Consider the following 13,459-nt stretch of genomic DNA (forward strand, 5'->3'; position numbering starts at 1 on the left):
GGCATACAAGGGGAAGGCTCTCAACAAGTTTCTGAATTAAATGAACTTGTCCTTGCCACCTTAAAACAACATTTAACCATCAACAATGATTAGATCCAGTTTTTATTTCTTTTCTGAACTTCCTAAGAAGAGGGCAGCTCCTGATTATAATTTGTGTAGCCATCGACAATACACGCCCTGATTTTAAGATGGCTTAAATTTTGCATATTAAAATAGAGAAACGTGCTTTTTAGAATCAAAGGTATTACAGGTTGCAAAATCTATTGTCAGTATCTTTCTCAGCACTGATGCCAATGCACAGCCCAGTTTCAGGGCTGTAAGGCCCATTAGCATGCACTTAAAGCTGACGGCCCTTAGACCGTTCTTTTCCTATCCCATTGTTTTTAAAATCATCGTCTTAAAGCAAAAAATGTCATCTTTCCCACAAGGAGGTGGTCAGCCCTTGGAATCATTTCTCAGAGATTTGCTCTAGGCTTACTAGGTGCCAGGCCCTGTGCTAAGTGTTGAACAGGGAGGTGAGTGAGAACACCAGTTCCTGCCCTGGAAGAGCCCCAGTCCAGCAGGTAACTGTAGGATAGTATTCAGAGTGGGGTGCTCCAGGGTGGAAGGAGATGGATGGGACTGCAGAAAGGGGCCCAGTCCACTCAAGGACCCTGAGCTAAACCCTGACATCCTGTGCTAGGCAGAACAGAGGAGCTACAGGGTTTCTAAGTAGCAGAAAGAGCCTGTGCTAAAGGCTAACAGGACACAGGCCATTCAGGGGCCCAGAAGCCCAGGGAGGGAAGGTTAGAAGGGCTGGGAGGGAGAGGGACCTGACCAGGAGGACCAGGGAAAGGAGCTTGGATCTCAGTTCAAGGTGAGGGATGAGCCACTGAAGGGCTTTCAGTATCTGAATGAAACAACCACACTCACAGTTTCATGAAGACAAGGGAGACTCATCTGGGCTAGGTGTTGTAACTCAGGCACAAGCTAAAGGTGACGAGGCTGGGGAGAGGTCAGTGAGGAGGGACAGGAGGCACGGGATCCAATGGGAGCAGGCACGGACATAGCTTGGTGACAAACGAGATGAGATGGAGGAGAGGACAATCTAAACAAGGAATTCACAGGCAACCACCAGCCTCCCCACAGGTGTGAGGAGAGAAGAAAGGCTGGAGACTGCACCAAGCCTGCTTCGCTGCAGACAGCTGCTTCTTGTGTGGCAGCCTGCTTTGGAAGTAGGTTGGCAGATGCAGGGATGGACAGAATGATGGATGGCAGGCAGGTAGTTAGATGGATATACAGATTGATAAATGGGAGGCACGGGGAGGGATGGAAGGAGGAGCAGAAGAAGCTGCTAGGTGGGCAGGGAGGAAGGGAAAAGGAAAGCCACAGAAAAGGAGAGAGGAAGAGGGTAAGGGAGAAGGGGGAAGGGATGGAGGGAGGGAGAGAGGGAGGGGGAGAACTTCTACTTGAAAATAAAGGCCCTATCTGCCTTTATTTTAATTGAAAATGTTCCACAAGCCTCAGATTGAGCCAGCACAATTTCTGAACGCTGCTGCCACCCCTCATCAAAGGCTTCATTCCCCCTTTACCTCTGCCCTCCTTGCTGTGTAAATCTGAGCACCCAGGCTGAGCAAAGATGGGGAGGGGGCTTGCCTTCCTCCCCTGCTTCCTTTCTCTTTTTAACCTTCCTTACCACAAATACTACCAAGAGCACCGTGTGTGTGTGTGTGTGTGTGTGTGTGTGTGTGTGTGTGTGTGTGTGTGTGTGTGTGTGTGTGTGTGTGTGTGTGTGTGTGTGTGTGTGTGATCACCTCTAATCACTGCAGAACTGCAGAAGTATTCTATCACTTATCTTTACAATAATGTTAGTCCTGCTTTTCCCAGAATATGAAACCGAGACCCAGGGACATTAAGCAACTTGCTCCAGAGCACCCAGCTACAGCACTGCTCTGTAGCTGTTCTCAGCCATGTGGCCCTGTTTCTCACAGCTCACAGTCTTCCAGAGTGGGGAAACCATCCTTCAACCCCATCCCCCATCCCAGACGAGGCTCCAGAACTCACAGCTGCTCATCCAGAAGATGACTGGGGACGGGAGGCCTGGTGGGGGGTTGCACTGCAGCGTCAAGGGGGCGCCTTCTTGAACCACGACGGGGTCCAGGTTTTCTTTGGGCCACAGGGGAGATTCTGAGAAGGAGACAGGGAGGTGAAGTGAGGCTGATCCTAGACAAGGGGAGCTGGAGAATGGGTGTGACAAGAGATAGGCAGGGCCATGAGTCAGGCGAGGGCTCAGCAGAGCACGGCCTTGGGATGGAGGAAGGATAGAGACCTTTTATCAGAGCAGACGCCCACCTTCAAGGTGCCCCTCTCCTCTCCCCTCCTGATGCCCCGAGAGGCTGGTGAGGTTGTATCAGACTCTGATCTGGAAGCTTCCTTTCCAGGCAATCTTGCTGAGTGGGAGACCCATGGAGGTCACTTGTAGGCCCAGGGCGGGGTCAGCCTTCCCCCCAATGTTGGTCCCACCTGCAGCACTCACTGGACACCTGCAGGCGGATCCTGTTGGACAGGGCCGTGCCGAATTTGTTGCGGGCGAAGCACTGGTATTCCCCTTCATACTCCTCGGGCCGCCCACCGCTGCGGAAGTCAATTACCAGGGTCCCAGACCTTCTCCGCATGGACACCCGAGGGTCCTTGGCAATGTTGAAGAACCTACTGTTCCGGGTCCAGTGGAAGCTGTGGACAGCGGGGAGGGACAACAGTGACCCAGGTCTGCCAGAGACTGCCAGGGTCTGGTGCTGCTGGCATTCTTCCAGCCAAGGCTGAGAACCGTGGCTCTGTGTAGACATTCAACTAGCCATGGGGACAGGAAAGAGATTCTGTAAGAACGTAATTCACAAGCCAGCAGTGATTATGATTTTGGGGGCAGAATGGGTTTGAACTCAGGGTTTTGTGCTCGCTAAAGCAAGTATACCGTACCACTGGTACAGCCTATTTTTTTTTTTAAAGCTTCTTCTTCTTTTTAAAAAATAGGGTCTTACACTATTTGTCCCAAACCAATCTTGGACCATACTCTTCCTACCTCTGCCACATAGCTGGAATTATAGATGCAAACCACCATACCTAAACTTGTTGGTTGAGATGGGGGTCTTACTTTTTGTCTGGACTGACCTCAAACCTGGATCCTCCTATTTTCTGCCTCCTGCACAGGCAGCATTACATATAGTGCTTGTCTGGGAGGCCTGGGCTGTCTCTGCTTCTCTTGGGAAGATGCATGTATCTGCTCTGGCCAGGCCCTTGTGGCTTGGCTACACATGTCGAGCAGGAGGAGAAGCAGTGGTGATTGGTAATTGCTACTGAGTCCTTTTCTCCACAGAGGAACCGTGGGGAAAAGACCAAACCTCAGCATCATGGTCCCCAATACCTGGGCCAGAACACAGCCAGAAAGTGTCCCCTGAGACTGGACACGCCATGGAGAGATTGATCTGAGGCCTGCAGGAGGCTCCCGCTGGGCCCAGTCTGGGAGGTGAAGATGTACAACCAAGCATCTACCCCATCAGCAGTTGGGGACCAAACCTGACCTTGAGGGGTAAGAGCTGTGCATTTAAATCTGAATTCTGCTTTTTTTTTTTTCTGGTGTTACTGGGGTTTGAACCCTGGGCCTCACATTTGCTAGGATGGTGTGATTCCACTGAGCCATACCTTCAGCCCTATTTTTCAGTGGTTATTGTTAGGATAGGGTCTTGCTTCCTGTCTGGACACTGGGATCACAGGCACATGACTTTCAGTCAGCTTCTTCCCATGGAGACAGAATCCTGCAGACTTTTCTACCTGTGCAGTCTCTGAACTGTGAAATTCCTCCTATTCTAAGCCTTCCAAGTAACGAGGATCCCAGGTGTGAGCCACTGGTGCCCAGTTTCAATGGCATATTCTCAGGATCCCTTTACCCCTACTCACCTGGGAGCTGGGTTTCCCTTTGCTTCACACTCAATCAGGATGTTATCCCGGGGGTCCACGATGTGGTCCTTCACGGACTGCTTGGTGATGGTCGGGGGCTGGGTCACTGCAGCAGGGCACATGGAGGAGGGAGGGGCAAAGTTACAACTTCAGGGACTCACCCAGGTCCTGGCTTGGGGAGCGGCTAACACCAGGCACTAGAGGAGCCACCTGGGCAAGCAGGTGTGAGCAGAACCCTATTCAAGAGGTGCGGTTTCTTAAATGGGGCTGCAGGAGGCCTAAGACCCCTATGAGAAACTGGAATCCGGACTGTTTCCCCAGGCTTAGATCCCAATGCCCAGCACACCACACGGCGAACAATGCTCTTGAGAACTGAATGCAGAAACCAAAGCAGCTGTGTTTCTAGAATGTAGGGCCTGGTACTTCTTGAGCCTGAGGCTCAGTAGATGGCCAAAGTGCAGAAAGAACTGAAGGAGCCCTTGATCCTGGAGAACTTCCCACGACTCCTTGTGTGCCAAGGAACCACACTGAGCTGGGGGACCTGGGTCAGCCACTGGAGGATAGGGGAGCAGCAGTGTCTATAAGGCACCACAGCTTCCTTCCAGAAACCCTCTTCTGAAGCCCCTCTTCTCTTTGGGCTCATAATAGGATGCCCCAGGGAAAGTGTCCCTGTCCTGTGATCAGGGATCTCACATGCTTGGCTAGAGTGAGAGCCCCAGCTGAAGCCCCAGCAGAAGACCCCACTGGGTCGTCCCCAACCTCTGGTGTCCCTCACCTGGCCCTCCTGCCTCCCTCCCACCTCCCAGAGGCTCACAGAGGACTTACGCTCATTCTGAATGCTTGCTGTTAGTTCCAGTGGTTAGCATTGGGAAGGGGAGAAAAGAAAAAAATTGTTATCACACACCACTGTTAGGTGTCCTTATGCCCCAGCATGCGGGGGGAGGGGGTGGGGACGGCGAGCGGGGCACTCTCCTCCCAGGTGCAGAACTCATAGGAGAGCCAAGCAGGCTTGAGGAACAGACCCAGTCAGGCCTCCCTGGGAGACCAAAACCATACCATGAAGCAAGACCAGCTTTTGACCAAAGGGAGAGGCCATTAGAGGAGCCCAAAGTCCATAACTGACAAGGAGGCCCTGAAGATGTTTCTTAGTATCTGAGGCCATCTGTGAAGTGGGATCCTCAGTCCATGGTGAAAGGGGAGGTGCCAGAAAAAGTGCCGGCTCTAAGCTACTGTTGCAGGGCCAAGGCCTAAGATGTGGAGGCCTCAGCACCCAGCAAGGCCCATGGCCTCATTTCTCCCACCCTCTCCTCTTCCATACATGAAAGCATGCTCTCTCCTCAGTGGCTCCTGCTTTTCTATCCTCTGCACTGTGGCCAAGCCCACTGCTCCCAGAGGGGCAAAGAGGCAGGGGCCACAAAGCTTCCCCAGCTAGAATACACCAGGGTTCCCACACAGATGTGCATACCTCTGTGTGTGTGTGTGTGTGTGTGTGTTTCTGATTTCTACATTTGAATAAGTATACAAATCACTTTAAGTCTGGCTAACAGGCAGGTTGCAATTTAGCTGGGCTGGACTGGAATCTGGATTCTGTTTCTCTTTGTGGTTGTTTTGTCCTACAGTGCTGGGGATAGACCCCAGAAACTTGCAAATGCTAGGCAAGCACTCTGCGACTGAGCTGTTCCCTAGCCCAAAGTCTGCCTTTCTGAAAAGTTCTGGGAGATACTGAGGAAGGCAGTCTGTTAACCACGCTTTGGATAGCAAGAGTCTAGTTGATGTGTGTTCTTTGTGGGGAGGACATCTTGGTTCCAGTGTATTTGGGGAAGACAGACTGTGTACCTCCCTAACTTCACATGCCTGTCCTTAAGCTATTAGAAAGCAACACGGCATCTTATCTTACATGTGTGGGGATGTCAGAGCCTGCACTGGTGTGGACAGCTGGCGTTTTCAGAAAGAGTGCTGCTGACAGGAGTGGAGGCTATGGCCTAGGGGCAACCCCGAGGCGTTCTGGCCTGAATAGAGTGAGACATGGAAGAGGAACACAGGGGCTCAGAGAAGGCACCCCAGAGGGGCCAGAGCTCAGCTTGGGAGGCCGAAGGACACGAGCCAGGGGAGCATGGCAGTTGAATGCCCTACTGTGCACTCTATCAGCAGGGGAAAAGTCCTAACAGTGTGAGCAATGAAAAGGTTCAATGTGTGCCAGGGTGGCGCAGCCCAGGGAGCGCTGAAGTGACGTTTGTCGAGGGAGGGTTGGGGAGTGAGGGAGAGGGAAAGTGTAGCTTCTGAACATGTGCTCTGTGAGCACCTGCTCTGCATCTCTGCCTGAACACCATCCTCCCACCAGGGGCTCAGGAAAGGCTAGAAAGCCCATGCAGTTGGCAGAGGAGGGAACATTCTCAGGACAGGCAGGACTGGCTTTTGAGACCACTTCTTTTGGCCACCAGTCTAGGCCTGGGTTTCTACATTTCAAGACCCAGGTGGCATCTCCTGGATCCTCATGTATGATGGAGGATCAACAGCGGCTCTGGCGTCCAGCAGAGGATCAGAGGAGGCTCTGACCTCACCCCAGTTGACTGCCTGACACAGGACCTTCCTTCTTCACTCACACAGACTCTGGCCTCTCTGGTAGAGTCAAAGCTGGTTCAAGGAATCTCAAATCTAAGAGTAAAGGCAGCCCCTTGGGTAAGACCCCAGGGAATTGTGCTATGGAGCTGGAATGGAGTCCCAGTCCTCTAAGGCTTGGTCCAGGGCTCATCTTTACAAATGCTTGCACAGATGGAGAAGCGAATGGCCTCAGAGCCCTGTCCCCTTGACTCTCTGAGTAAGGGGTAGAAGGGAGACCTTAAAAGGTGGAGACTCACAGGGCAGCCACCACAGGATGTTTGCTGCCCCTAACCCCATGTAGCCCATCTGTCCAGGGCCTTTCTTTAGAATCTACTCGCTTAAAGAGACAATGACATTTGTAGCCACCGCTGTGCCTGCACTCCCAAGGAATTTATTACAGGAACACAATCAATCTAGAAGACAAGCTAGCATGGGGGGTATGGGAGAGACGGTGGGAATGGCCTGTCTCGAGACAAGGACGACTAAACCCCTATCCAGTGTCATACCACCTGCTCACCTTTCCTTTTATGGAACTTGCTGTCTGTCAAGTGAAGAATGAATTTCTGCCTCTGTCCTCTAAGGGGGAGAAGAGCTCTTCTGCCCTGGCCTGGCAGGGTGAGCAGGGGCCTCTCTAGGCTGTTTTTGCCCTCAGGAACTTCTTCTGGTCCCCATTCTTCCCTCAGAGGACCAGGATGGAGCCTGTGGGGGAGTGTTACTGAGGCCATCCTGCAGTGCTATTTGGATGAAAGGGGGTAGGAGTGTCTTCCCCGCTCCACAGGCCTCTCTGTGGGTTTCTGGAAGGAAACACCAAGTCCCCATGGTGTGTGAGGGAGATGGGAGGGCCAAGCTGCCAAGAGACTTACTTTTGGACAAATCTCCTCTGGCTGATGAGGTGACCCTTTGCTTTTTTTCAAAGGTCGTGCTGTTCTCCTTGGGGCTGAGAGGAGGGAGGTGGCGGTGGGAGGAAGGTGCGTGTGACTTCACTGGCAGAATAGTGGGAGCTGGAGGCTGGGTTTTCAATGAGGGATTGTACAGCAGCCACGGGCACTGGTCCAGGAGGTTGCTGTGTCCCATCCCCCCAGAGAAGCAGCGTCCAGCCCTTCAGGCACAGAGAATGCTCGGGACACCTGGAAGGGGAGTCTCTGACCTGAGGCCCTCAGAGATGGAGGGTGAACACAGCTGATATGGGAACAGGCTGGGGAAGAAGCCTGGTTACCAGGGCAACTGGGTCTTCCCAGAAGGGTCAGAAGGGCCAGCCTTGCTGTTGTCTGGGAATCAGCTTCTGCAGACTCAACTTGGAGTCGCTCTGATGGCCTGGAGCCCTTGGGAGGCACAGTATACTTGGGGCCTTCTGAATCCACACAGCCTGGGCTACTTGGACTAGTGTGACACAGGGACTCCCCCCTCCAGCACAGAGGCATAAAGCCATGTTTCTGGCTCTGTGCTTCCCTGTTTCCTAAGCTGTCAGCTAAGGTCAAGCTCTGCTTCCCAGTTAGCCAGGGGATCATGTGTGTGGCAAGGCAGTGCGGCACTGAGCTCTGCCTGGCCCAGGACAGCTGTGACTGCAGCGTCTATTCCGACTACATCACTTTTGTTGTGTGACCCTGAGCAAGAACGGAGCTGAGCATCTGTGAATACAGCAGAGAAGGGAGGGTGTTCCCCAATTCCCTTCAGGATACTGGGATGGGGACACTGTGGTGGAAGGCTCTTGGCACTTGGGAGAGACCTCCTGGGCCTCCATCTCCAGTGGAATTCAGATCTCAATTCTGTTATTTATTTATATGCTGGTCCTAGGGCTTGAACTCAGGGCCTGGGTGCTCTCCCTGAGCTTTGTACTCGAAGCTGGAATTCTACCACTTGAGCCACAGCTCCACTTCTGGCTTTTTAGTAGTTAATTGGATGTGAGGATCTCATGGACTTTCCTGCCCAGGGTGGCTTCAAACTGTGAACCCTAGCCTTCTGAGAAGTCAGGTGTGAACCCCTAGCAGCTAGCTAGGATCTCAATTCTTAATGTGAATGATGTCAATGCTAGTTCTTCCTCCTTCCTTCTCTTCTATTTTTCCTTCTTTTCTTCCTTTTTTTTTGGTAGTACTTTTTTAAACCTTTTTTTTTTTTTCAATTCAAGGCCTTCATGGTGCTTGGCTGGTCCTCTTCCACTTGTGCTATGCCTCCAGGTCTTTTTAAAAATTTTTTTGGCAATACTAGTATTTGAACTCAGTGCCTTATACTTGCTGGGCAGGCACTTAGGTAACACATCCATCCCTTTGTTTTTAGGTTTTTGCCTTTTTTTCCAGATGGATATTGATGGGGCCTAGGCTTGGACCTAGATGGTCCTCCATGATACCTCACATGCAGCTGGGGTAACAGGTGCACACATCCCCAGTCTGTTGGTCGAGAGGGGAAGGTCTTAATAACTTTTTGCCTGGGCTTGCCTTGAACTCTGATCCTCCTAACTGTCCACTTTCTGAGCAGTTGGTATTGCAGGCATGAGCCATGTATTTCTGAGTTCACTTTGCAGGAGCTCCTCCCCCACTGACCCCAGGCATCCTGTGGCAGGTGAGTGAGAAGTGGCAGAAGAGAAACAAGCCTTCATCACATTCCTGATAACCCAATTTCCTCTGCACCCCCACCCCTCTAGGGACGTGGCCTTATCATGCTCCTTATTAGATTGTCTGCCTGGGACTGTTAATGAGAAACTCTCCTTGAGCCAGCTGCACAGACCGTCACCATGGGAACAGTTTCTCTCACAACTCCCATCTCCTCCTTCCCTGTGTTCATGCGTTCACACACATTTGGGGTGGGCTACAAAGGCCTTGTCTATCTTGTTTCTGGTTCTAACATGCATTTGTGGCCTCTGTCACCCAGAGGTGCCCACTCTTCTCAGGAAGCTATTATGGTGATGTGGGGTGGAGAAGGGTCTGGCTTTGGACAGCTCCACTGAAGGGGGACCCCTTGTGCCCCTCCTCAGACATCTGTTGACCAGACAGGGCAGGTCCATGTTGGCATCACGTGAGCCACACATCTCTTGAGACAAGGGAGCCCACACTTTAGCGGAGACATCCCAGTAGTAATGTCAGAACTATGGCAAAGAGAGCAGGTACCTACAGGCAGGACCACTGTGGCCACCAGTCATCTGATCACAGCCACAGGCTGGCGTGTAAACATACTGTTGCTCTGTCAGATCAGCATGTCAGGCTCTGGGAAGTCTGGAAACAAGGAATCCATGCCTGGTTCCCAGGGTACCATTGTAAGTTGGTTTTATTTTAATGTCTTATGTAGCCAGGTCTTTTTGTAAGATAATTCCCCTCCCAACCCTCTCAAGGCCTTCCATCCTCCAGAGAACTCTAGGCAAGAGGACTTAGGGTTCCGTTTTGCATATATGAGGCTACCATGTGGTTTTCAGAATTCCAAACTATCACCACTGGTAACCCCTCCAGTAGCCCCAAACCTCAGTATAGCCCTGTGAGAACAGCCCTGCAATGTACAATCTCTTATTTCCCAACACAAGCCCGTGTCAGTTCTTCAGAGAGAAAAATCAGCTCTGGACCCCAGAATCCACTGCTATCCTGTCTCCAACTGGCTTAACAGGTCTTAGCTTTCCCTTACTTCTCTTCACCCCCTTCCCTCCCACTCCTTGGCCCAAAATCAGCAGGGAAAAGAGAAGAGCAGAAAGTATAACTCACGATCCATAGGAATCTCGATGGCACCACTAAGGCTGAGGAGGAAGAGGAGGAAGGCTGCATGGACCCAGGGTGGTGCCTGCTGCCTGGCCATCCTCAGCACCAGGCCCCACTCCCTGCTCCCCAGCCCTCGGGGTCTCGCTGCCTTGTGCCGCTCTAAGTGGGCCTCCTGGACAGAGCTCAGCTGTGGAAAGAAACACAGAAGCAATAAGGTCCTCTTGAACATGTGGTCTGCTTCAGTAACCCTACAGGGCCTGGATGAGCTCAAGGGTCCCCTTGGTACTAGATTAGGGGTGTCTGAGGATGGAGTTTTAAACTTCAGCACTATTGACACTTGGGACAAAGTAGTTCTTGGTGTGTGTGGTAGGGGTGAGGGTGGGGGAGGGGGAGGAGAGCTGTCCTGGGCATTGTAGGATGTCTAGCAGCATCCTAGGCCTCTACCTACCAAATGCTAGTAAAGCCCACGGGTGCCATCAATCAAAAATGTCTCTAGCCGGGCACTGGTGACTTATACCTATAATCCTAGCTACTCAGAAGGCTGAGATCTGAGGATCATAGTTCAAAGCCAGCCCAGGCAGTAAAGTCTGTGAGACTTTTATCTCCAAGTAGCCACTAAAAGTAGCTCCAGTGGTAGAATGCCAACTTAGAGCAAAAAGTTAAGGGGTAGTGCCCAGGTCTTGAGTTTAAGCCCCAGTACTGGCACAAAAAAAATCGCTGAACATTGTCACCTGTCTCAGGAGGACACACCACCACCTTCTGAAGGTAGAAGGAAAGTCAACCGCATAGAACAGTCCTGAGGCAAAACACCAGTCCCACTCCTAGCTTTCAGAAGACGCCACACACTGAGCTGGAAGAACCACTGCAAGCCTACAGCCTGCTGGACCACGTGCTGTGTGTGTGTGTGTGTGTGTGTGTGTGTGTGTGTGTGTGTGTGTGTGTGTGTGTGTGTGTGTGTGTGTGTGTGTGTGTGTGTGTGTGTGTGTGTGTGTGTGTGTGTGTGTGTGTGTGTGTGTGTGTGTGTGTGTGTGTGTGTGTGTGTGTGGTGGAGGTCCAGGGTAAAGATCGTGGCCATGTCTTTTGATCCCAGAGTGGCAGAGCAGGATGACATCAGCTGCCTTAGGGGTCATGGACGTGAACTTGGCTGCCCAAAGAATTTTTAAAAATTATTTCTGAAAACACTTTGTCCTAATAAAGGTATGGTGATCCTTGCATTGTCCTGCTACAGGCAATAGCAGTAGTGAGGCAGTGACCTCGTAGAAACAGGCTTTGGTGAGCAACAGAGTGGGTGATGTTTATGATAGTTCAACATTAAGCACAGGACTTATAAGAAACAGGTTAAAAATGATTGTTCAAGGAAAATAGATGCTTAATGGATTCTGAGAGAGAAGAAGAAGAGAAGCCTGCAGCTGAGAGCTCATACACTGCTGTGTTTCCTGGGGCTCTGAAACATACAATCTTCATAATTGGTTCAGTTTACTGTTCTGCCAAGCCAAGTCAAAGGGGAAGGCAGGCAGTTCCTTCTCCAGATTTCTTCCAGCTTTTCTGGGCTAACAGCTGTCTATCACATGGACACATAACTGGCAGCAACTTAGTCCCTTGTCACCTGTATATAGCCACCATCTCCCATCCATCTAGAAGGGTAAAGCACAGGAGCCGGTTCCTGGGGACAAGGACATCCTTCTTGAGACCTGGAGTAGGAAGCAGGCCACCAATCACTGCAACAGAGATGCCTCCCTGTGCCCGGATATAGGGATACTGATTCACATCTTAGCAGTTTCTTCCCTGTCAGCAAGGCCTAATACCAGCCCCAACCTCATATATATGAGTATGCACATAGGCACAGATGCATACCCCCCACTCCACTACGTGTGTGTGTGTGTGTGTATGTGTGTGTGTGTACTTCATTCACCTACCCCTCTTGCTCTCTCGTTTGTTGTTTGACTCCTTGAGTTAATCATAGCACAGCACAAAAGACATAGCAGGTCTCAATACATGATAAAAGGATATATAGATGTATGGGGGGGAAAAAAAGAATGGAACAAATGATTAAGTTAGTAAGAGCACGTGTTTTGTTTTTAACCTGTGCATATTCCTTTAGAAAACCACCAGGTGGAGCAAGAGGGCGCTCACTGTGAGTCTGAGCAGCATACAGTGAAGATGAGTTTTTCTATAGGTTAATATGTACTCTTGCCAGGAAATCAACCTGCTGGAAAAGGATTGAGAGAGAGCAGTAATGGAATGCTTTGGCTAGAAGGCATCACAGAGATCTTTGTTTCTTTTTCCTAACCTTCTAAGACGGCTCTTACACGGTTTCTCAAATTGCCCAGGAAAGCCTCTCTTGGTATACACATTGCCAAAGGTGAGACACAGGTCCTGTAGCCAAAAGCCTTGTGTGGGCAGAACCTGAGCTAGGGGAAGGCTCAGCAACTTCAGGAGGGACAGTGGGACAGCTCCAGCTTTGGCTCCAGACTACCAGATTTTGTTTAGGACCCCCCAAGCAGTAGGATATCATGGGAAAGAGAAGGATATTTTGTTATGAAACAAGGAAGCCAAAAGCGATTCATTAACTAGAAACACACAGGCAAAAAAAGAAAAAAAAAAGCTCAATCATTGTGAATATGTTTACCTCACAATTTAACAACTCAAGAGAAAAAGGATACAATTCACATCTAGCTGATTCAAGGTTTTTCTCCCACTTTACCCTAAAGAGGCAACTTTTCCAACCAAATCTTAAGAGAATTAATTAAACCTTAGTTCATTTCATAAAATACTCTTACTTTCAGATAAGCCCAGGGAGGGAAAGGGACTTATCTAACCCTGCTGGTTAGTGGCAAAAGCTAAGAAACAAACCCAGTGTCCCGACTCCTTTTAAAGCACCCAGCAACCTCATTTTTGATATGTAGGAAAGTCCCAGAGTGAAGGTGCTAATTTCAAAGGGAGCATATAGTCTGGACATTCCTTGAAAAGTTAAAGATAAAATTGCCATATGAGCCTTTAATCTTCTCGAAGGTATATGCCTATGAGATAAAAAGATTAAAAACAGCTACTCAGAGAAGTACCTGTGCAATCTGTTCATAGCAATATCGTTTGCAATGGCTAAGAGGTAGAAACAAACCCAAGGTCCACCCAGAGATGCATGGAGGAAAACATTCAGTGTACACATACCAGGCAATATTATTCAGCCATAGAAAGCATGGGAACAAACTGGGCACTAGTAGCTCATGCCTGTAATCAGGAGGCTGAGA

The 13,459-nt window shown here is 50.4% G+C and overlaps 1 protein-coding gene across 15 annotated transcripts in view; it reads right to left on the reverse strand.

The window, feature by feature from the left end:
* Nfasc (neurofascin) overlaps nucleotides 1-13,459 on the reverse strand; it is a 163,730-nt gene that overhangs the window by 61,076 nt on the left and 89,195 nt on the right. For 4 of the 15 annotated variants that reach the window (XM_070041707.1, XM_070041706.1, XM_070041715.1 and 1 more), the window contains exons 1-5: nucleotides 10,218-10,381; nucleotides 4,759-4,776; nucleotides 3,934-4,039; nucleotides 2,516-2,712; nucleotides 2,044-2,166 (exon numbers count right to left, since the gene is read on the reverse strand). In XM_070041707.1, coding sequence (XP_069897808.1) covers nucleotides 2,044-2,166; nucleotides 2,516-2,712; nucleotides 3,934-4,039; nucleotides 4,759-4,776; nucleotides 10,218-10,308 — 535 coding nt within the window. In that variant the 5' untranslated portion in view covers nucleotides 10,309-10,381. Of the gene's footprint in view, nucleotides 1-2,043; nucleotides 2,167-2,515; nucleotides 2,713-3,933; nucleotides 4,040-4,758; nucleotides 4,777-7,397; nucleotides 7,452-10,217; nucleotides 10,399-13,459 lie in introns of those variants that run through there. The other 11 variants (XM_070041708.1, XM_070041713.1, XM_070041714.1 and 8 more) reach the window with 5 other exon arrangements.

The sequence above is a fragment of the Dipodomys merriami genome, unplaced genomic scaffold (genome assembly GCF_024711535.1).
Source record: "Dipodomys merriami isolate MVZ:Mamm:240054 unplaced genomic scaffold, mDipMer1.0.p SCAF_31, whole genome shotgun sequence".
Classification (NCBI taxonomy): domain Eukaryota; kingdom Metazoa; phylum Chordata; class Mammalia; order Rodentia; family Heteromyidae; genus Dipodomys; species Dipodomys merriami.